General features: G+C 38.6%; 1 protein-coding gene across 1 annotated transcript; it reads right to left on the bottom strand.

Moving 5' to 3' along the window:
• Nucleotides 1-511: 511 nt before the first annotated feature.
• Nucleotides 512-946, bottom strand: LOC131874010 (uncharacterized). Its single transcript, XM_059217212.1, has one exon. It carries the CDS (start codon nt 944-946, stop codon nt 512-514), a length of 435 nt encoding a protein of 144 aa, XP_059073195.1.
• Nucleotides 947-24147: the final 23201 nt, after the last annotated feature.

Genomic DNA, 24147 nt, shown 5'->3' with positions numbered 1-24147 from the left:
AATCACAAGGTGACATTGAAGATGAATGAGTAAAGAACTCCTGAAACTTCATGAACAAGTATCTAGGAAATGAGACCACCTTCTCTCCCTTCACTGCAGACAGGTGAATGACTTAGAAAATCTCCTTACTTTATTGATGCAACTATATGTGAAAGCAATAATGATATGTAGCTATATGTTGTGCAATTTGAAATGCAGACATGCGATACAATGCAGTAAAGAAATATGCAAATGCAGTACTAGAAATTTAAATGAACCCATCCCTTAGATGTAATATATTTTCATGTGCATGTTGTTCATGGGTTCGGGGAGTGGATCTCCCTCCATTGTTGTTAAATTATAAGTATCATTTCAAACTACTTGTGTTATGACAAATGGGCCTTGCCAGTTTGCTTCAAATTTTCCTAGCTTTTCTTGCTCCACTAAGTTCCTCTAGTTTTCCTTTAAGACAAGGTATCCAACTTCAAAGTGACGTGGTCTCACTCTTTTATTGTAGCTTCTGCGCATTCTATTATGATAACCTTGTAAGTGGTTGAGAAGTATGTCTCTTTTCATCAAAGAGTTCCAACTCTTGCAACCTTGCAACTCTATGATCTTCATCAGATATGATATTCTTTAAAGAGATCCTCAGTGATGATAAATCTACTTCAATAGGAAAAATGGCTTTTGTACCATATACCAAAGAGTATGGTGTGGCACCTGTCATCATGCATACACCTGATCTGTAAGCCCATAGAGAAAGATTAAGATGTATGTGCCAATCTTGACTTGCTTCATTGACAACCTTTTTCAGAATTTTCAGAATTGTTTTGTTGGTTGCCTCTTCTTGACCATTGCTCCGAGGATAATATAGAGTTGCAAAGCGTTGCTGAATATAGAATTGTTCACAAATCTTTGCCACTTCATGCTTTTTGAAAGGTCTACCATTATCCGTTACAATTCTCATTGGTATTCCATATCGACAGATAATGTAGTTCAAAATAAACTTAGCTATTTGCTTGCATGTAGTATAGGTAAAAGGGATTACCTGAACCCATTTAATGAAATATTCCGTGGCAATGAGAATGAACTTTTGTCCATTAGATGAAGTAGGGTTGATTTTCCCTACTAAATCAAGTCCCCATTGTTAGAATGGCCATGGTGATGTTATTGGTTGAAGATCTTGTGCTGGTGCATGGATTAGGTCTCCATGGATCTGACATTGTTTGCATCTTTGCACATATTTGTATGCATCTTTCTCCATTGTTGGCCACTAATAACCCGTTCTCAACATTTTTTTAGCTAGAGCTGGGTCATCAACATGGGTGCCACAAATTCCATCACAAACTTCTTTTAGAGCTAGTTGTGCTTCATCGGTATTGAGACATCTAAGTAAAGTTGTATCCAAGCTTCTTTTGTACAGTGTGTCTGCAATGAATGTATATCTAGATTCCTTCCTAATGAAAGTCTTTCTTTGATTAGATGAAAGATTAGGTGGCATATATTGATAATGTAGATATGCATATATCTCTTGATGCCAAGGAGATCTTCAGGTCCCACTATTGCACAAACATATTCTGAAGTTGGTATTTCATATGAAGGTACCATCAACTGTTCTACTACAAAATTAAATTGAGTTCCATTGTTTGGCATGTCAAGTAGAGATTTCACAGTCACTATTGCATCAACAACTCAGTTTTGTACTCTGGGGATTTGCTCGAATGTGATGTTGGTGAAATATTGCTTTAGTTCTTCTACCAACAATTTGTAAGGTGTCAGTTTGTCATCTTTTGTTTCATAATCATCATTTACCTGATTTATAATGAGTTGAGAGTCACCATATACTTGTAGGTCTTTTATTTTCCATTGCAATCTTGTCTGAAGTCCTATGACCAAGGCTTCATACTTGACTATGTTATTTGTGTATGAGAAGCTTATTCTGAATGACTTGGGAATATAGTCAACATGACGTGTGATAAAAAGAATTCCCGCTCCTGCTCCATGGTTCGTATGTGATCCATCAAAGAATAATTTTCACTTGTTGGATGTTCTGACTGCAAAGATAGACTCATCTGAAAAGTCTATCAACATAGGATGATGGTATAACATTGGTGCTTCTACCAATTGGTCTGCTATAATTTGTCCTTTGATGGCCTTTCTATCAACATATTCAATGTTGAATTCACTAATGATCATTACCCATTTGGCCAACCTTCCGATTAGTGCAGATCTTCTTAATAGGTACTTGAGTGGATCTTGTGACTGATCATGTAGTGTCTTAATTTCTGAGAAGTAAATACTAGTGCTAGGCATGCATGCTCAATAGTAGTGTAGTTCAATTCATAGCCTACGAGGGTTCTACTAATGTAGTAGACTAGTAGTTCCTTCCCTTGATCATCGCGTTGTGCTAAAGGAGCACCCAAAGCTGAGTTGGTGGCTAATATATACAAGAGTAATGGTCTTCCATGAACTAGTGGTATCAAAACTGGTGTGGTCAATAGATAGTCTTTCAAAGCTTTAAATGCTTCTTGGCATTTTTTGACTGTTTGAATGTAACATCTTTCTTTTAAAGGTGTTGAAATGGGTGGTGCTTAGGTTGGTTCCCCAAAATGCACACAGTGGGGTTTTACACTGCCACTGGGACAAAAACCAAGTTGGGCCCTCGAATCACATGTGGAGAGGCCAACTCCAGACTATTTAGAATTACTCAGGGACTTGGACCAAAATATGACAAGGATTATGCTAACCCTTCTTCACTTCAGGCTCTGCAAAACCTGGGAGGGTGATCCCTTAATTCTCTTGCAATCTTCGTACCACACTTGCAGACGACGTTAAAATAAACCAGAAGATCTCACTCCTAAATGGGGCTCAACGAAGAGGGAGAATGATATAGAGTGGCTAGCTCTTAGTGAACTTGGATTAACTCTTTCACCAAATTATTGCATGAAAGATGCATTCAGCTCATCCCATGAAGAGATAAAACCTGTTGGCAAATATGAAAACCAGTCTCTGGCATCTTCTTTTAAAGATTGAACAAAAAGCTTCATGAAAACATCTTCCTAACTTATCTCAAAATCTCCTACCATATCAGAGAACCTCTGCAAGTGTTGACGTACTGATTTTGATCCTTTCCCTTTAAAATTTGGTAAATGTTCTCTGACATTAACAGGGATAGGGTTTGGGAAACCTTGAATACCACTAAAATTTAATGGTCTATATCTTTCAACATAAAAACTTATGCTATGTCTTGACAATGACTGCATATGTTGCATGTTTACACTCAATATTTCTTAGGGATATACAAGCAACAATGCATCTTGGCAACAATCTTACAATACTACAATGTATGACTCAGAAACATACTTCACTTAACCTATTATAAAATTTGTATATTATATATTAGAAGTATGTAAACAAATTACTACCATTCCCTTCCTTAGTTCTTATCTCACTCAATAGGGAAGTATTTTCTACATTTGACTCATGAAAATCCAAAATACCTGGAAGTAGTGTAGTGGCTAGAAATCAGCTTTGCTGGCTCGCTGTAGTGATAGATATGAAACTATCTATGCATCCTCTCTAGGTTCTCAGGTCAGATTTGATCCTAAAATATTACTGCAACTCCTCCTTTTTCATCATGTGAATTATTTCCTCAACTTGTCGAGGTACTTCATCATAAGAGCTCAAATCTCTTTCATCTCTACTACAAGTTCTGTGATTCTCTTTTAGTTTCTTTTCAAATAATGCACACTGGTGTAGAGATCTCAGAGTCGCAACCCACAATTTGTGAGATATTATGAAATAATCTTGTAATATGGACAAATCTTGACAAAACTTACATTGAAAGATGAATTACAATAGATTCTTAGACAACATTTATGAGAATTGACTCAACCGACAAAGGATCTGGAACATTATAATCTCATGACTCCTGTGCAGACATTCCCCAACAGAGTTGCCAATTTTGTTGGTTCCCCAGAATGCACATGGTGGGGGGTTTTACACTTCCATAGGGACAAAAACCAAGTTAGGCCCTTGAATATTGCATGGAGAGGCCAACTCCAGACTATTTAGAATTACTCGGGGACTTGGACCAACATATGACAAGGATTATGCTAAACCTTCTTCACTTCGGGCTCTGCAAAACCTGAGAGGGTGATCCCTTAATGCTCCTCCAATCTTCGCACCACACTTTCATATGATATTAAAACAAAGCAAATGATCTCACTCCTAAAAGGGGCTCAATAAAGAGGGAGACTGGTATAAAGTGGCTATCTCTCAGTGATCCTCGACCTACTTTGGAGCGTGAGATGACTTTCAACAAGAAATAATATATATAGAAGTGAAAAGATATTCCGATATTAGCAATTCAAAACAAGTTGTCGATGAGTTATGAGTAGAGAATTGTTACTAGAAATGACTTCAAGCCACAACCAGTGTCTTATCCATTGGGTGACTGAAATTGTAAAACATAAGATGAAAATATAATAGAACATTAATCTAATAGCTAAATATCTTAAGACAAAATTGCCTTACAATGCATCTCATCTATGTGTCCCAACTCAAAATACTTATCAGAATACATGTATATGATGGTATGATGAATTAATAAGGATCCAGACAACTACTGAGAGGGGGGGGGGGTGAATCAGTAGATAGAAAACTGACTAAAATTTCACCAAACTTAAAAACAACCTCTCAAGTCAAACTCAGAATTGACTGGTTCAAAGACTGAACTACAAATTGCAATATCACTGTTAAGTATACCGATTGACTATCATAATAGAATAACAGTATAACAACTCTGAAACTCTCAAAAACTTTTAACAAAAATATTCAAATACTTTACTGACAAAAGTAAAAGCACATTTCAGATTGCTGCCGGTCATCTTATCATATCTAAGTGGATTTAGTAGTTAAGCAAATTAACCATAGAAAACATAACCACAAAAACATTCATCACTTGACACAATGATTTTGACGTGGAAACCCAAATGGGAAAAACCATGGTGGGGATGAATACCCACAAGTATTCTAAACTCTTTTGAAGTTCACCCTGTTAGGAGCCAAGCCTGTTAAAGATTTTATCAAAAAGTCCTGTTAAGAACAGATCCTGTTTGGGAGCACCCAGTTAAGGGATTGACTATAATGCCCTATTAGAAGAAATACCATATTAGGAGTAACCTCGGTAGAGGATTTGAAATCTAAGCTAATGGATTACCTAGTTAGAGGATTTAGATAACAGTAAGCCTGTTAAAGCTTACCCTGTTAAGGGATTTGACTGTTGTAATTGTTAGAGAACAACAAGGGTTTGCTGATCTGGTGAATAGCACTACTTTTCTTGATTAGATCCTTTTCATGCTCCTATCTGCCTTCACACATACTGCAAATACACCTTTTGGTTCAACAACAAATCACACTGCCAACACTACAACAAAACAACTCATCAACCTTATAAGCAAAACAATAGGTTGGTAACACATCACAAACCTAAGATCTCATAGAGATTACAAACAAATCAGTTCAAGTATGACCGTTAGATTACATCAATAATTGCACATGATTCAAGACAACCTCAATTTCTCCTTGATCACCACTTCATCGATCCATGTAACTCATCACACGGTTTCCACTTCATGCAATGTAATTGCTCATTCCTAAGATAAAACCGTTATCTCTACACGCCAAAAACCATTTGAAACTCTTCATATACAATATGCATACATGGCATAATCATTATCTCTCACCATTTGATCATACCAATGCAACCGATTCACCAAGCTCCATCAGTTAGGGTTTGGCACATCAACAGGTAGGGTTACTGGTTGATCTCACTGCTTCTCAAGTAATACCAGTTTCCTTCACTAGCTCACTTACCGATTTCAAAACAACATCATTATCGGTTATAATTGACATCAATGACAACATAATAGTTCATCAATTCAATCTTCATGCAAATGCCAACAATCTCCCCCTTTGGCATTGATGGTAATACAAGTGTCAATACCCTTGATTGTGATGATTGTGTATAGGAATCGTGGTTTACATTTTACCATGTACTCTCCTTCAACTAAGTCTCCATGTCTTCAATTGGTAACTGGCTATAGATCTTTTCTCTATCAATCATATAATTCTTCTCCACATAATCATATAGTTCTTCTCCCCCTTTGCCGACAATGCCAAAGTGAAAGTAAAATATGCAGTGTCATACTTTACTATTCTGCATCAACGATCTCCAACTTGATGCTCCCCTTGTAGAATAACTCCACTCTACACCAATCCCACTACAAGATTTTTCAATTAGATCTGGGACTGATGTATTCCACATCAACTCAATTGACCTCATGTAGGGGCACAAACCCTAGCTAACCTGTAAGATACTCAAAAGTACTCTTAGGTAGAGGTTTAGTAAAGATATCTAGTAGCTACTCCTTGGTGGATACATGCTCCAATAATACATCTTTACTCTGCACTTTCTCTCTTAAGAAATGATATTTCTGCTCAATATGTTTGATTCTAGCATGCAACACCGAGTTCTTTGAAATATTTATTGCACTAGTGTTGTCACATAAAATATTTACTGGTTCTGAAATCTTCGGCTTGAATCCTTCTAGAATGTGTTTCATGCAGATTGCCTAGGTACAATTCATATATGCTGCAACATATTCAGCTTCAATAGTGGATTTTGATATACAACTCTGTTTCTTGCTGCTCCAAGATACAAGTCTTCCTCCAAGAAAGAATGAACCACCGGTTGTTCTCTTCCTATCATCAACATCACCTGCCCAGTCTACATCTATATAAACCTTCAAATCAAAGTTACCTGCATATGGATACCATAATCCATAGTCAATAGTACCTTTCAAATATCTGAATATCCTTTTGGTTGCTATCAAGTGTGTCTCCTTTGGATTCTTCTAAAATCTAACAACTAAACCAACTGCATGAGCAATATCCGATCTACTGTAGACAACATAATGCAGTTTCCCCATCATTGATCTGTACTCCTTTTCATGAACACATGCGTCATCATCCTCCTTAGACAATTTACAATCTGTAACCATTGGTGTCCCAACTGGTTTACAGTCACTCATTCCAAATGTCTTCAATACCTCTTTCACATACTTAGACTATGTGATAAAAATACTACTCTTCATTTGCTGAATTTGCAAACCTATGAAGAATTTTATCTCTCATACTAGAGACATTTCAAATTCACTTTTCATCTCATTTGCAAAGTCATCACTCATGTCATCATTTCCTCCAAATATGATATCATCTACAAACACTTCACTCACCAATATCTTATCTCCTTCAGATTTGAGATATATATTGTTGTCTTCACTGGTTCTTTGAAAACCTATCTTCATTAGGTGTGAATGTAGCCTTTCATACCATGCTCTCCGTGCTTGCTTCAAACCATATAGTGCCTTGTACACCATACCCTTTGCATCAATCAAAGCATAACCATCTGGTTGCACAATGTATACTTCTTCTTCCATTATTCCATTTAGAAATGCTGACTTCACATCCATTTGATATACTTTGAATCCCTTATATGTTGAAAATGCAAGTAGAGTCCTAACACCATCCAGTCTAGCAACTAATGCAAATATATCACTATAGTCTTCTCCTTCTTCCTATGCATAACCTTTGCATACCAATCTAGCTTTGTTTCTGACTACTGCTCCATCTTCATTTAGTTTATTCCTAAATACCCATTTAGTACCTATCACATTTTTATTCACCGGTCTGGGTACTAAGGTACTAAGGTCATTGTTCTTCTCAATCTGGTCAAGCTCCTCTTCCATAGCTTTGATCTGGTGGTCATCTCCAAATTATTCCTTAGCAGTTCTAGGCTCAATAGTGGAGATCATAAAAGAATTCTCTCTAATTCTTCTTCTGGTTAACACTCCAACATCTTTATCTCCAATAATCTGGTCACGATTATGATTGAGTCTCACATACCTTGGAGTGACATGATCAATATCTTTAGGTTCTTCTTCCTCACTATCATCATCTTCTTCTAAATCTACTTGTTTTGGTTGAACTGGTACTACAACATTCACTTCACCAGCTTCTGGCTTCACCGGTTCTGGTTACAAAATCAGAATGTAAGGTTCATCTTCCTTCTTTTCCTCACTGGTTTCTCTTGAAACTTCATGACACTCATCCACTCAGACATCAACACTTTCAATAATTCTCCGTGTCCTATTGTTGTAACATTTGTAGGCCTTACTCTTGGTTGAGTAACCAATAAATATGCCTTCATCACTCTTCACCTCAAACTTACTAACATAGTCACCTCTCTTGATAAAACATTTACTGCCAAAAATCTTAAAATAATTGACATTAGGTGATCTACCATACCAGTATTCATAAGCAATTTTATCCTTACCTCTCTTTACCAATATCTGGTTTATAGTGTAGATAGTTGTACTGACAACTTCTCTCCAGGAAGTTTTTGCTACACCTCCTTGTATTAGCATCGTTCTAGCAGCTTCAACAACTGACTGGTTGTTCCTCTTTGCAATACAATTTTGTTGTGGTGTCCTCGATGCAGAAAGATGCATTTTTAATTCCATTGTCTTCACATTATCTAGTGAATTCCTCTGAAGTAAATTCACCTCCTTTCTCGTACACTTTATCTTCTTACCACTTTCCCTTTCAGCTAAGGCCCTGACTGCCTTGAACTTACTAAAGGCTTTTGTTTTGTCCTTCAAGAATGTGACCCACATCATTCTTGAGCAATCATCAGTGAAGATCATAAAATATATGTCACCTTGAATACTTTTAGTCCTTATTGGTCCATTGAGGTCTATATGAACCAAATCTAACAAATGTTCTGCTGAGAAGGATTTGCTCTTAAAAGTTGAGGATATCATCTTTCCTAAGTGACATTCCTTACACAGAGCATTCACCGGTTTGTCTAATTGAGGAAAACCTCTTACCGACTTGGACTTATTGACTTTGATAATGTTATCAAAATTTATATGACAAAATATCCGATGCCAAAGACAACTATCATCTACTTTGGCAATTAAACATTTGTTGACTTTAGTATTTAGGTGAAACAGGTTTCCTTTTGTCTGCTTGCGAGTTGCAATTAGTTCACCTTTGCTCACATAGATTTTGCACATTCCATTCTTAAATTCCAATGGATAACCTCTGTCATTGAGTTGAGCTACACTCAAAATATTGTGCTTTAATCCTTCAACCCAATAGACATCATCTGTATTGCTCTTTCCATTAAGAGAAATGGTTCCCTTTCCTTTTACCATGTAACTATCCATGTGAGAAACTAATGCCTTTTGATCAGATGTCTCCTCTTTAATGGCAACAAAGACAATGTCTTCATTAGCATCTCCCTCAGATTCCTCATTAGTGATACCACCATCAACTACAATGAGACAATCTCTTTTGCCTTTTCCTTTGTACTTCTTGTACTTCTCACGCTTATGCTCATTGTCACCATTAGGACAGTTAGCTGCAATGTGTCCAATCTTGTTACATGCAAAACACTTCAAAGGTAATTTACCTCTATACTTACCGGTACCTTTGGGCAACCGCTTGGCCAACAATGCTTCAAGCTCAATCAGTCTGTCTTCATCATCAACTTCTTTGCTGGATCTAGACTCATAACTGTGACTAACATCTCTTCTTTTCCTCATAGGTGGGTTAGAAACTGAAGCTCTAAATGCAAATTCAGATTTATGAGCACTACCATCATAACCATTTAATTCAATTGCAGTAAGCTTACCAATGATGGAGTGAAGAGTTACCTTAGTTTATCAATAGACTTTAGCTCCTTAATGGCTGCAACTCGGATAACATAGATCGATAGAAGGGTTATCAACACTTACTGACCACTATGGCATCCTCCACTTTACCACCAACACTCTTGATCTCACCAACTATCTCCTTGATCCTCTGGCCATACTATTGAATATTCTCACCTTCAGCGATCCGCATGTCATTAAATTTACCTCTCAGGCTCTCTTCTTTGGCAATCTTCACATGCTCATCACCGCTATAGATTTCCTCAAGTTTATTCCACACATCATAAGCAATCTCCAGACCATGGACATCAACATGCTCTGAATCAGACAAAGAACTGATAATGGCCTCCAATGCTTGATTATTTTCTTGTTGCTCTTTCTTTTGATCATTAGACATAGTCCCACTAGGTGCAACATATTGAGTAACAACATGTTCCTAGTATTGAATTCCTAGACTCTTGATATAAATTTTCATCCTATAACTCCATATTCTATAGTTTTTCCTATTAAACTTCGGACCTTCTTTCTTCATCATGTTCTTCAAGATCTTTACCTCAAGCTGTTAGGCTTAGACACTAGAGGACTTGAAGTGTTTTTATACTAATTGATGGTATGATGAATCGATAAGGATCCAAACAACTACTAAGAGGGGGGGGGGGGTGAATCAGTAGATAGAAAACTGACTAAACTTTCACCAAATTTAAAAACAACCTCTCAAGTCAAACTCAAAACTGACTGGTTCAAACACTGAACTACAAATTGCAATATCACTGTCAAGTATACCAATTGAATGTCATAATAGAATAATAGTATAATAGCTCTGAAACTCTCAAAACCTTTTAACAAAAACATTCAAATAGTTTACTGACAAAAGTAAAAACACATTTCAGATTGATACTGGTCATCTTATCATATCTAAGTGGATTTAGCAGTTAAGCAAATTAACCATAGAAAACATAACCACAAAAACATTCATCACTTGACACAATGATTTTGACGTAGAGACCCAAATGGGAAAAACCATGGTGGGGATGAATACCCAAAAGTATTCTGAACTCTTCTGAAGTTTGCCCTATCAGGAGCCAAGCCTGTTAAAGCTTTTACAAAAGTCCTGTTAAGAACAAATCCTGTTAGGGACCACCTAATTAAGTGATTGACTATAATGCCCTCTTAGAAGCAATACCCTGTTAGGAGTAACCTTGGTAGAGGATTTGAAATCCAATCTAATGGATCACCTGGTTAGAGGATTTAGATAGCACTAAGTTTGTTAAATCTTACCATGTTAAGGGATTTGATTGTTGTAATTGTTAGAGAACAACATGGGTTTGTTGATCTGGTGAATAGCACTACTCTACTTGATCAAATCCTTTTCATGCTCCTATCTTCCTTCACACATAATACAAATACACCTTCTGGTTTGGCAACAAATCACACTTAACCAATTTTGCCAACACTACAAAAAAATAACTCATCGACCTTATAAGAAAAAAAATAGGTCGGTAACATATCACAAACCTAAGATCTCATAGAGATTACAAATAAATCAGTTCAAGTATGACCATTAGATTACATAGAAATCATTGCACATGATTCAAGACAACCTCGATCGCTCCTTGATCATCACTTCATCAATCCTTGTAACTCATCACACGGTTTCCACTTCATGCAATGTACTCGCTCATTCCCAAGATAAAACCGTTATCTCTACGCACCAAAAACCATTTGAAACTCTTCACATACAATATTCATACATGGCATAATCATTACTGCTCACCATTTCATCATAAAATAATACAATCGATTCACCAAGCTCCATCGGTTAGGGTTTGGAACATCAACAGGTAGGGTTACCGGTTGATCTCACTGCTTCTCAAGTAATCCTAGTTTCCTTCACTGGCTCACCTACCGGTTGCAAAACAACAAAATAACAACATCATAATAACATCATTACCAATTATAATTGACATTAATGACAACATAATAGTTCATCAATGCAATCTTCATGCAAATGCCAATAGTATAAGCCCCATTAGTCTGTAGACCCTATCTAAGCAATTTAACTGACCCCTTAGATCAGAGCATAAGATAGAAAATACATACATCACAACAATGCAATGAATGAGAAAAACCCTTGATCTAACTCATTCAAAACATAATAGAGTTACACAGTGGAGAAAATGAATTTGAACTATGCTTGATTTCATTTAATAAGTTATTTTCTATTACAAATTATCTTACATATAACTCCTTCAAGAACCTGCAATAAAATAAGACACAAGACCCATTTTAATTTCTCTGTAAATTCCTATTACAACCTACTCATTTTACCTAGATTTACTATACATGACCAAGGATTTAGAACCAAACTTTGTGACCCAAAATTATCGACCTTTGTCTCATGGCCCTGAATTCCCTTTTATAGAAACAAGGGAGAAAAAAAGCTTCAGGACAGAGGAGACACCTGTCACAAGCTGAAAAGATCACTTGTAACTTTGTTACAAAAATATTCCTCATAGTATCCCAAAAGACTGTCCATGCTGGCATTCATGATGAAGTAGAACAAAAATTCCTAACTAAATTTTGGTAGAAACAAAATTTCTTGAGTCATGCCACTATAACTGTAGATGCTTCCAGATGGACTGTGAGATGCATCATCTTTGTTCTTCAAAGTATTTCCCTTTCGAAAGGGAAATTAAGTCCTGACAAGAAGTAAAGTTGCCCCTAAACTAGAGGAAGAGCTCCAACCTTCATGCCTAGGATAAGAGAAAATGGAAAGACGAGTTCACAGAGGAACATAAAGTGAAGGGAAGGTGTTGTAGATTCCATGCCGTTTCAGAAATGACTGGATTCCACCCCAATCCAAACCTTGTCCTGCTCCTTTTCCTCTGTAAGGATCCTCCTTTAACCCTCTGCCAACGAGTGACAAAGGAGAGATGGAGGATGAGTCCTGCAGGGCTTGTTCTGATGAAACATGGATTTCAAGCCTCCATTGACTATAAGCATACTCACTCACAAAGGAATTCCATCCAGTATCACAGAGCTCAATGTAACTCCTATCACAATACTGCTCAAAAATCGTTTTCACCATTTCAAAACCTTCTGAGAAGATAATGAATTTTTTGTTCTTTCTACCAATTGAAGACACCACCCAGTTGTATTTATAATGAAAAATGTCTTTCTTGGCGGGGTTCATGCATGGGGAAAATCATCATTCCAATGCTTTTTTACTCATCTTACTAGCAAATGGATTCAAGAAATCATATCCATCAAATCAAAAACACCGTCAGATTCAAACTGCCAATTCACTACCCTCTAACCAAATTCACATTATTTGAACGATTTTGTTCCTGATTACTTGATTTCTTGACTGCAAATTTTTTGTTTCAGAATCCCCCTTTTTTGGATATTGAGTCCTTATCTTTTGAAAATTTCTCGGCAACAGTTCCTTGATTTTCTGCCTTACTGTGAGAATTCTGATAGTACGCATTTTATGATATTATTGACAAGTCCTTGATCACTTCGCTTCCAGCTCATAAATCATCCTTATCCTTTCATCCCTCTAAAAACCTCAACTTCTCTTTGTGGTGGCAATAAAAACTTTCTGATATTGCCACCTTGTCGGCTTTGTCCACTAATATAACTCAACCCAATAAAACACCTCCTAAATCGGCCTTTTGATAATCGGTGGGCATCCATGTGCCTCAACTTGTCTTTTTTTATTTTATGTCGATAGGCTTATTTCCTTCTGTCTTTATTTTCTCACGTAAATGACATAAATAGTCCAAATCACCCTTTTGAAAAACACTCTCTATCGCATATTTTGTCCAGCATGGCACATTGCACGATCACCATCAGTCATTTTGGATATTGACCTTCCATCGTGGTGGATGAGCCCACCATAAGTCTGACAAAGCATTGCCGAATCACCCTTCAACTCCATTTTGTTAGTTGCTCCATTGTCAGACTTTTTCAACCTGCCTAGGACATGTGGCATCATCTCGCGATGCTGCGGTCCTTAACCTCCCTGCATCTTTCATCATGGGACTAGGAGGGGCATCCGATCTTCTCGTTCACTATGTGCAACTTACAAAGTCCACCCAATACTTTTCACCATCCTTTGAGCACCTTTTCGCTTGGGTCATAACATCATCGTCCATTTAAAACATATGTAAATTCATGGGACCTTTAGTTGCTTAGTACTTTTAAACATGGAGATAGAATTAGTACTTTTAAACATGGAGATAGAAGCCAAAACATTAAAACCAAACTTAGGGAAAATAAATACCTGCATTAATATTAAAGGGGGCCTGACCATAATGGAAAAGACATAGTCTTTAAGAAAAATTAAAAGGCCGACAGAAGAAATAACACCTAGGAAAAGGAAACACGGTCCCTTCAATGATAGAAAAGATCCTCATGTTTAAGTGAAAAAGGTAATGAAGAAACATAATGGGCTTTAGGTTTTAAAATAAAAATCTCACCCGGGAACATCTAAACCTAAATACCATAAAACTTGAGGGTAAAACATAGATAAACATTAATTCAAAATGACAAAAACAATGTTAGGGACACCAAATTTTGCATAGCCATTTTCAGGACTATCAACTTATCTGCCGACTGTGCTATGAAATGCCTGATAGATTGAAGCCGACCTTGTAGACTTCTAAGTTATTTGAGTGTTGTTGGTGTTGAAACTCTAATATGGCTTTCACCTTTGCAAGATCTATCTCTATTCCTCTATTTGATACTATGAAGCCCAACAATTTTCTAGCTGTTACACCAAACACACACTTCTTCGGATTTAACCTTACCTTGTATTGTTCCAATCTGTCAAATATTTTTGCCAAGACCTCTAATTGATTTTATTTGTTTTGCGATTTTGCTAGGATATCATTGACAGTCTTCCATGATATCATGTATCATGTCATGAAACGATATGGTCATAGCTCTCTGATATGTTGCTCCTGTATTTTTGAGACCACAGGGTATCACATTCCAACAGTAGGTACCCCAAGGATAGGTGAATGTTGTTTTAGCTTGGTCTTCTAGTGCTATTATGATCTGATTGTAACCAGAAAAACAATCCATAAGTGATAGTATTTCATTCCCTATTGTAATATCTACAATTTTGTTGATATTTGGGAGTAGGAAATCATCTTTAGGACAAGCCTTGTTAAGGACTCTGAAATTTGTACAGATCCTGATGCCCCCAAAATGTTTAGTCACTGGGTCTAAATTGGAGATTCACTTTGCATAATTGATAGGTCTGATGATACCTACATCTAATAGTTTCTACAATTCGACCTTGACTAGTAAGGCTATATGAGGATGCATTTTTCTTAATTTTTTCTTGTATGGCTTTATTCCTGATAAGAGAGGTAAGTGATGTAATACCAACTCACGGTCCAATCTTGGCATATTTGCATAAGACCATGAAAAGTTGATGGGTCTTTTCTTAAAGAAGTAGACGAAGATCTCTTTCTCCATAGGATTTAGAGATTTTTCTACATGAATATTTTTTTATATTTTCTGAACCTCCAAAGTTGACTTCTTCTATTTCCTCCATAAGAAGTGTTGATTGTTCTCTATCAATGGGAGGATCATCCAGTCTTCCTCTAGTCAATGTTTCTATCTCCTCTGATTCATCTGGGTTCGAGGATGAGCTAGCCTCACCAAAGTATGTTGTTCTATCCAAGTCTTTTGCAAATCCTGCCTTATGATCCCCATAGGGAAACCCTTCTCTGACACCAAGGAATTTTGCAATAGCTTCATCATTCTCGAACCAGTCCAGATTTGGTGAGTCCTCTTGCCCCCAGTCAATTAGATGTGAATGTATAAGGGGTAAGCATTTGATTTCATCTGCTGGAGAAGTGTCTCATATCATGCAAATTTGGTTTTTCTGAACATCTTCATAGACAGTGTCATTATCAATGAGTGGTTGATTGTTATGTGACATTTCCATTGTCCGTGGGCTACTATCTTGAATAGATAGAAATTCATAATCATGAGAATTTGTTATACTTTCTTTATATGTTCCATTGTCTGAGGCTGTGCCACTTATCTCATCTTCTTCTTGTAACTGAATTTGTCCCTGACTTGAGGATCTCCTTTGTGTGGTGGAGACCCTTCTCAAACCTGGTATTAGACATTGCATTCTTTCTTCATCTAACTCATTAGGTAGAGCTAAGTTTGTTTCCCTTGGTAAAAGTATTGATAGAATCCAAGGATTAGGCTCATTGGCAGGTGGTAATATAGTTTTTGTTACCACATTTGCTTGTGAAATTGTTTCAGGTACCCTACTGTTAGGTGACGTCACATTAGTTTCTTGTAAAAGATGTTTGAGATCTTCACCATCTGATTCTTTACGAGGGTATATTGTTTCTTGCTCATGTCTATGAGATGAAGGAGGAAATACCCGTGTTGATAACTAATTTTGAGGTATAGACTCTGATGCTAGTCTTGGCTTATTCAATATGTCTAGTGTTCATTGTCTTGCCTTTTTTATTTTTATGACATGTTTGTACCCTAACCCTTGATTCTTTGGGTTCTCCTAAGGTAAAATATGTTATATTCTTCCCTGTTTCTATAAGCCCAAGCTTGTGTGGTGCAGGAGCACCCTTCCAAGCTCTCCCTCCTTCATGTTTTGTTGGTATTATGCTTCTTATGAAGCCATTGTATATAAAATAATGAGCCAAGTGCTCATAGGTCCTAGTTAGGGTCCTAGAGGAGATCTTAGGGGTCAAAAGTCAAGATTGTGATTTTCTTGAAAATGGAGGGTATGTGTGTCTTTGTGGTGTTTAGGGGTCCTTCATAACATGGTGGTGTCCTTAGGTTGTCCCACTGTGGGTTTAGGAGTCATGAAAAGCAACATTGAGAAAGTTGCTCAAAAGTTGCATGGCAACTTTTAAAAGTTGTCAAGCAACTTTTCCACCAGGAGGTCTAAATCCTTAGTTTGGCATGGACAACCCTAATATGGGCACATAGATTGAGGCAAAGGTGGTATAAGTATTTGAAAACCCTAAGTTAATGGGTTGGATGTCAGATATTGTACGACCAAGTAAGAAAAGCTTGACTGTGACTGTTTTTGGTTACCAGTCAGTTTGAATGAAGCTACCGACCAAGTTAATGGATTGATTTGCATGAAAAATTGTGTGAGATGTCTTCTATGGTGTAAATAATTCCATTTTGAGTGATTAGATTAGCTTTTTATTTGCAGGTTGAGTATGTTTGTAAATAGTTTGTAAACTGTCTTTTCTCTGTCCAGTTTTGGAATGGTTTGGGCAAATGAGGTCATAACTCCATTCCCCATTGTGGAATCACCATGAAATAATGGGGAATGGAAGTGAAGACCCTGTACTATAGTCCCATGCAAGCAAGGCCCCTGAAAATGCAAGGAGGCCAAACAAAGACCCACTCCTAGGCGAGACTGGACAGTGCCCGACTAGGATAGGTCAAGTTGCAGAGGTCTTGAAGAGAAAGGTTGGTCAGAGGAGAGTGCACCCTTTGGAGGAGGTGAAAAGGAGTGAGTGAAGCATCATTGGTGTGAAGGAGGAGCCTCCACCAATCCAAACAAGGTGGTTAAAACTCAAAACACTCACTGTGACCCAAGCAGACCCTAAAAACCCTCACAAAAACCCTTGAAAACCTTAAAATCCACCTAGGACAGTGTATGGACACTTGGAGGCCTAAAACCTAGAAAATCCTTGAGTCCTTGCCAAATCAATGGAAATCCATTTTGGGAGTTTGGGTTGTTTGTGCATTGTTTGTGAGAGGGAGCCCTAAAGGACCGGGTAGGAGGCCTAATTGGTCCTAATCCTTGTAGCCCTATTTGAAGGCAAAAACCCAAATTAGTGAAATCGGTAAGGGGTTAGAATCTTGAAACCTCTTGGGGGCACATGAATGGGTGGAAAGACCATGAATGAGACCTGTTATAACCTTGATAAGACCTTGGAAGGTGTGGAACAAGCTTAGCCCTTATTAGCCATAGTAAGGGGTTTTGAGTTTCATGAGTAGGTGAGACCTTAGGAGAAGCATTGCAACTCATTGGTGGGTGGAATTGGGCAAGGTCAGGGGATTCCTCAAGCAAAGGAAGTCCTAGAGACCCTAGGGTGTGTAGAGAACACGAGGTGATCCAAGGAAAGGATCCAAGAGCATAGAATAGGCTAGTCTATCCCTAACCCCATCCCATCAGATTGGTATCAGAGCTTAGTAAAAGACTTGGAGGACTATGTATGTCTCTATATACTGGTGAATCAGTAGGGGAGAGAAGAATGGTCACTAATGCAGAGCTGGCTAGAGAAGTAGAAGAGTAGAAGGAGAAAAATAGACTCCTTGAAGAAGCTATGAGTGAGAAAAGGGATAAACTGCAGGAAGTGGTGGATCAGAGGACACAAGGACCTTGGGGTGAAGATACCAAGGGTAAAGGCAAGAAAACTATAGACATAGATGATGTTATCCCTGAACTAAATCCCTTGTTCAATGAAGAACCATTTTTAAAGGCTATTAAGGCTTTGAACACCAAGGCTTTTGAAGGATTGCCACATTTCAGTGGACGAATGAACATAGACATTGTTATGGAATGGATTGAGGGCATGGAAAACCACTTTGAGTGTGAGGGAGTGACAGAGGCTCAGAAGGTTAAAGTTGCCAAATCAAGATTAAGGGGAGCAACTTTGACATGGTGGAAGTACCTGCAAGAAGAAAGGGTTAGTATGGGGAAGCTACCTATTGCCAATTGGAAGGCCATGGTGAGTAAGATCAAGGAGAACTACTTACCAGAGGATTATGAAGTCCAACTTCATAAGAAGAGATGGGGATTGAAGCAAAAAGATCATGATGTAACCTCCTACACCGAAGAATTTCAAAAGCTATGTCTTAGATCCAAAATTCAAGAAGATGAATCTATTAAGGTGGCTAGGTATCTAAGCGGCCTAAAGTGGAACATTCAAGAGGAGATAAGCCTATGGACTCCTACTACTATCCAAAAGTGTCATCAGCTTGCTGCCAAGGTAGAAGAGAGGAACAAAAGGAAAGGAGACTCTAATAACAGGGGTAGAGGCAGAGGTAGAGATCAAGTAAATCACCGAGGTGGTTACCAAAGCAAGGCAAATGAGCAGAGGAACCAAGGAGAAGCCAAGATGATTGAGCATGGCAGTGAAACCAATCTCAGAGGAGGACATTCTAGAGGAAGAGGTGTACAAGGTGGTCCAAATAGGGGTAGAGGTATCGGCAGAGGTAACTCCTACTTTGCAACTATGAAGTGTTACAATTATGGACAATTGGGACACCCGTCATATAGATGCCCTGACAAGCCTACATCTTCAAACATTGGAAAGAGGGTTGCTTATGCACATGAAGAATCTTCAAGTAGAAAGACACCTGAGGTGGACCATATTGAATCAGAGGTTGGAGAAAATCTGATGTTCAATAGGGTCTTGATAAGACAGCCAGTCAAGAATGAACCTAAGCATAGGAGAGCATTGTTTAGGGTGAGATACAAGATTCTTGGTAAAGTGTGCAAGGTGATAGTTGATTCAGGCTCAATTGACAATATCATATCAGAAGAGGTAGTTAGGAAGCTGAAACTCACAAGGATACCCCACACTAACCCATACAAGGTGACATGGTTGAATCATGAGCAGAGTGTGCTAGTCAATGAATAGACTTGGGTAGAGTTTTCTATTGGAGGATATAAGGATAAGATCCTTTCTGATGTGTTACCTATGGATGCTTGTCACTTACTGCTAGGAAGACCCTGGAAATTTTATAGGAAGGTGATCTATGATGGAGAGGAGAACTCCATATCATTCGAGAAGGATAGCAAGACCTTCAAGATTCAGTCTTTGACAGAGAATGAAGAAGGAACTTCAAAGACACCTAGTGTCTTAATGGCTACTAGTAAAGAGTTCTTAAACTTGCTACATGGGGAGGAGATAGTGAAGTGTGCCATCTTTGTGAGGCCAAAGGAGGAAGAAGACAAGTTGCAGGCAGAAGTACCCAAGGAGGTAAAGCAAATGTTGCGAGAGCATAAGGATATAGTGAGTGATGGAGCACCTGCAACACTCCCACCTAGAAGGTCTATAAGCCATCAAATAGACTTTGTTCCCGGAGCATCCCTACCTAACAAGGCAGCATATAAGCTCACACCTGATCAGAATAAGGAGGTAGCAAGGCAAGTGCAAGAGTTATTGGAACAAGGACTGATTAAGAAGAGCATCAACCCATGTGCAGTCCCGGTAGTGCTAGCATCAAAGAAGGGAGGCAAGTGGAGACTTTGCACTGACTCAAGATCAATCAATAGGATCACCATAAGGTATAGGTTTCCTAATCCTAGAATAGAGGATCTAATGGACTATTTAGGAGGGGCTATGTATTTTACCAAGCTGGCCCTTAAAAGTGGTTATCACCAGATAAGAATTAAGGAGAGTGATGAGTGGAAGACTACTTGCAAAACCACAGAGGGATTGTATGAGTGTCTTGTGATGCCATTTGGACTCACCAATGCTCCATGCACCTTCATGAGGTTGATGAATGAGGTGTTGAAGGATTTCACAGGCAGATTTGTGGTGGTGTACCTAGATGACATTCTCATCTATAGCAGAATGAAAGAGGAGCACCATGAGCATTTGAGGTTAGTCTTAGAGAGGTTGCATGAGGAGAAGTTATCAATCAACCTAGAGAAGTGTGACTTCTTGAAACAAGAGCTGGCCTACCTAGGATTTGCGGTGTCTAAGGGAACCTTGAAAATGGATCCAAGCAAAGTGGATGCAATCTTGAATTGGCTTGCACCTAAAATAAGGACTGAAGTTAGAAGTTTCCATGGATTAGCTCAATTCTATAGGAAGTTTGTGAGGAACTTTAGTGGTATATGTGCACCAGTCCTTGACATCATAAAAGGAGGCCTTAAAACTAAGTTTGAATGGACTGAGCAGGCTGACAAAGCATTTCAAATGTTGAAGCAAGAAGTAGCCACAAAACCTATCCTTCTCCTACCTATGTTTGATAAGCTATTCACCTTGGAGTGTGATGCAAGTGGAATTGCAGTAAGTGGTGTATTGAGTCAAGAGGGAAGACCTGTGGCATTTTTCAGTGAGAAGCTTAATGAAGCAAAGAAGAAGTACTCAACCTATGACCTAGAGTTGTATGCATTAGTGAAGTCTCTAAAGAAATGGAGGCATTACCTATTCCCAACAGAATTTGTGGCGTTCACAGACAACCAGGCATTGAGTTACATCAACACTCAAGAGAAGCTTAGCAATAGACATCTGAAATGAATGGAATACGTCCAATCCTTCACCTTCACCATCAAGCATAAGAAGGGGCAACTTAACAAGGTGGTAGATGCCTTAAGCAAGAAGTTGTTGACAGTTCAAGAGTTACAGTTGCAGAGCATAGGAATAGAAGGTTTCAAAGACCTCTATGAAGGAGATGAAGACTTCTCATCAGCTTACAAGGTTTGCAAAGAGTTTGAGAACCATTTCCATGGTCAGTATGCAGATTACACTCTCCAAAATGGTCTCTTATTCAATGGTAATCAGTTTTGTGTACCAAAAGGATCCATGAGGGAGAACCTCATCCAAGAGAAACATAATGGCAGTTTAAGTGGACACTTTGGAGTCAACAAAACCTTAGATTTAGTACAGAGGTACTACTATTGGCCAAATTTGCCAAGAGATGTGAAAAGATATGTAGAACAATGTGGTGTATGCCAAAGAGCAAAAGGGGGATCAAGCAATGCTGGTCTCTATCAACCATTGCCGGTCCCTAATAGGCCTTGGGAATGCATAAGCATGGAATTTGTAGTAGGACTTCCCAAGACAAAAATAGGTATGGACAACATCTATGTGTTAGTAGATAGATTTTCCAAGATGAGCCATTTCATTCCATGTAAAACTACACATGATGCTAGGTATGTTGCACATCTCTTCTTCAAAGAGATTGTTAGGATTCATGGACTCCCTTTAAGAATTGTTTCAGACAAGGACAACAAGTTCATGGGTCATTTTTGGCAGACATTATGGAGGAGACTAGGAACTAACTTCTCATTTAGCTCAGCTTACCATCCACAAACAGATGGTCAAACTAAAGTCATTAATAGGGTGTTAGGCAACTTTTTAAAGTGTTTAACTAAGGAGTATGGGCAGACATGGGACCTAATCATTCCTCAAGCAGAGTATGCATATAATGACAGTGTGAATAGGACCACTGGTAGAAGTCCTTTTGAGGTTGTCTATGGTAGACATCCAAGAGGAGTATGTGAGTTGAGAGACCTTAGTACTTTGGAAATGAAGAGTGGGCAAGCAGAGGACTTCACTCAAACCATCAAAGAAGTCCAAGGGAAATTTAAGAAGGCCATCCTTGAATCCAATCAAAAACTAAAGGCCAAAATGGATGAGAAAAGGAGAGAAGTTTAGTTCAAGGTGGGTGACTATGTGATGGTCCATTTGAGCAAAGCTAGGATGCAAAGTGGTAAGCCTACCAAACTGCAAATGAAGAGGGTAGGACCTTGTAAAATTTGGGCAAAATATGGTGAGAACACCTATAAAGTGGATTTACCTTCAGATTTAGCTATATCACCAGTCTTTAATGTAGCTGATCTGATCATGTACAAGGGAGAGATAGCAGGGCAGACTGAGAACCAAGCCAAGGTACTACAAGACTTGGATGTGAATACCTTACCTCAAGTGAAGAAGCCTATAGCAGAGGAGATTTTGGAGTCAAGAGTGAAGAAGTCTACCAGACACTAGGTCTACATGGAGCACTTAGTGAAATGGGTAGATCAACCAGTATCTGAAGCTACTTGGGTGGAGGAGAGCAGGTTCAGGAGACTTGGAATAGACCCAACTCTCATCTCTTCTTCTATTTCTTATTTGTGTGTAGAGGGGGAGTATGGTGTAGGAGCACCCTTCCAAGCTCTCCCTCCTTCATGTTTTGTTGGTATTATTCTTCTTATGAAGCCATTGTATATAAAGTAATGAGCCAAGTGCTCATAGGTCATAGTTAGGGTCCTAGAGGAGATCTTAGGGGTCAAAAGTCAAGATTGTGATTTTCTTGAAAATGGAGGGTATGTGTGTCTTTGTGGTGTTTAGGGGTCCTTCATAACATGGTGATGTCCTTAGGTTGGCCCAATGTGGGTTTAGGAGTCATGAAAGGCAACATTGAGAAAGTTGCTCAAAAGTTGCATGACAACTTTTAAAAGTTGTCAAGCAACTTTTCCACCAGGATGTCTAAATCATTAGTTTGGCATGGAAAAACCTAATATGGGCACATAGACTGAGGCAAAGGTGGTATAAGTATTTGCAAACCCTAAGTTAATGGGTTGGATGTCAGACATTGTACGACCAAGTAAGAAAAGCTTGACTATGACTGTTTTTGGTTACCAGTCAGTTTGAATGAAGCTATCGAGCAAGTTAATGGATTGATTTGCGTGAAAAAATATGTGAGATGTATTCTATGGTGTAAAAACTTCCATTTTGAGTGATTAGATTAGCTTTTTATTTGCAGGTTGAGTATGTTTGTAAATAGTTTGTAAACTATCTTTTCTCTGTCCAGTTTTGGACTGGTTTGGGCAAATGAGGTCATAACCCCATTCCTCATTGTGGAATCACCATGAAACCACGGGGAATGGAAGTGAAGACCCTATACTATAGTCCATTGCAAGCAGGGCCCTTGAAAATGCAAGGAGGCCAAACAAAGGTCCACTCCTAAGCGAGACTGGATAGTGCCCAGCTAGGAGAGGTCAAGTTGCAGAGGTCTTGAAGAGCAAGGTTGGTCAGAGGAGAGTGCACCCTTTGGAGGAGATGCAGAGGAGTGAGTGAAGCATCATTGGTGTGAAGGAGGAGCCTCCACCAATCCAAACAAGGTGGCTAAAACTCAAAACACTCACTGTGATCCAGACAGACCCTAAAAACCCTCACAAAAACCCTTGAAAACCTTAAAATCCACCTAGGACAGTGTACCGACACTTGGAGGCCTAAAACCTAGAAAATCCTTGAGTCCTTGCCAAATGAATGGCAGTCCATTTTGGGAGTTTGGGTTGTTTGTGCATTGTTTGTGAGAGGGAGCCCTAAAGGACCGGGTTGGAGGCCTAATTGGTCCTAATCCTTATAGCCCTATTTGAAGGCAAAAACCCAAATTAGTGAAATCGGTAAGGGGTTAGAATCTTGAAACCTCTTGGGGGCACATGAATGGGTGGAAAGACCATGAATGAGACCTGTTATAACCTTGCTAAGACCTTGGAAGGTGTGGAACAAGCTTAGCCCTTATTAGCCATAGTAAGGGGTTTTGAGTCTCATGAGTAGGTGAGACCTTAGGAGAAGCATTGCAACTCATTGGTGGGTAGAATTGGGCAAGGTCAGGGGATTCCTCAAGCAAAGGAAGTCCTAGAGAC

The sequence above is a fragment of the Cryptomeria japonica genome, chromosome 3, assembly GCF_030272615.1.
Source record: "Cryptomeria japonica chromosome 3, Sugi_1.0, whole genome shotgun sequence".
NCBI lineage: Eukaryota > Viridiplantae > Streptophyta > Pinopsida > Cupressales > Cupressaceae > Cryptomeria > Cryptomeria japonica.
The sequence above is the reverse complement of the archived record's forward strand: the minus strand, read 5'-3'. Positions and strand labels throughout refer to the sequence as shown.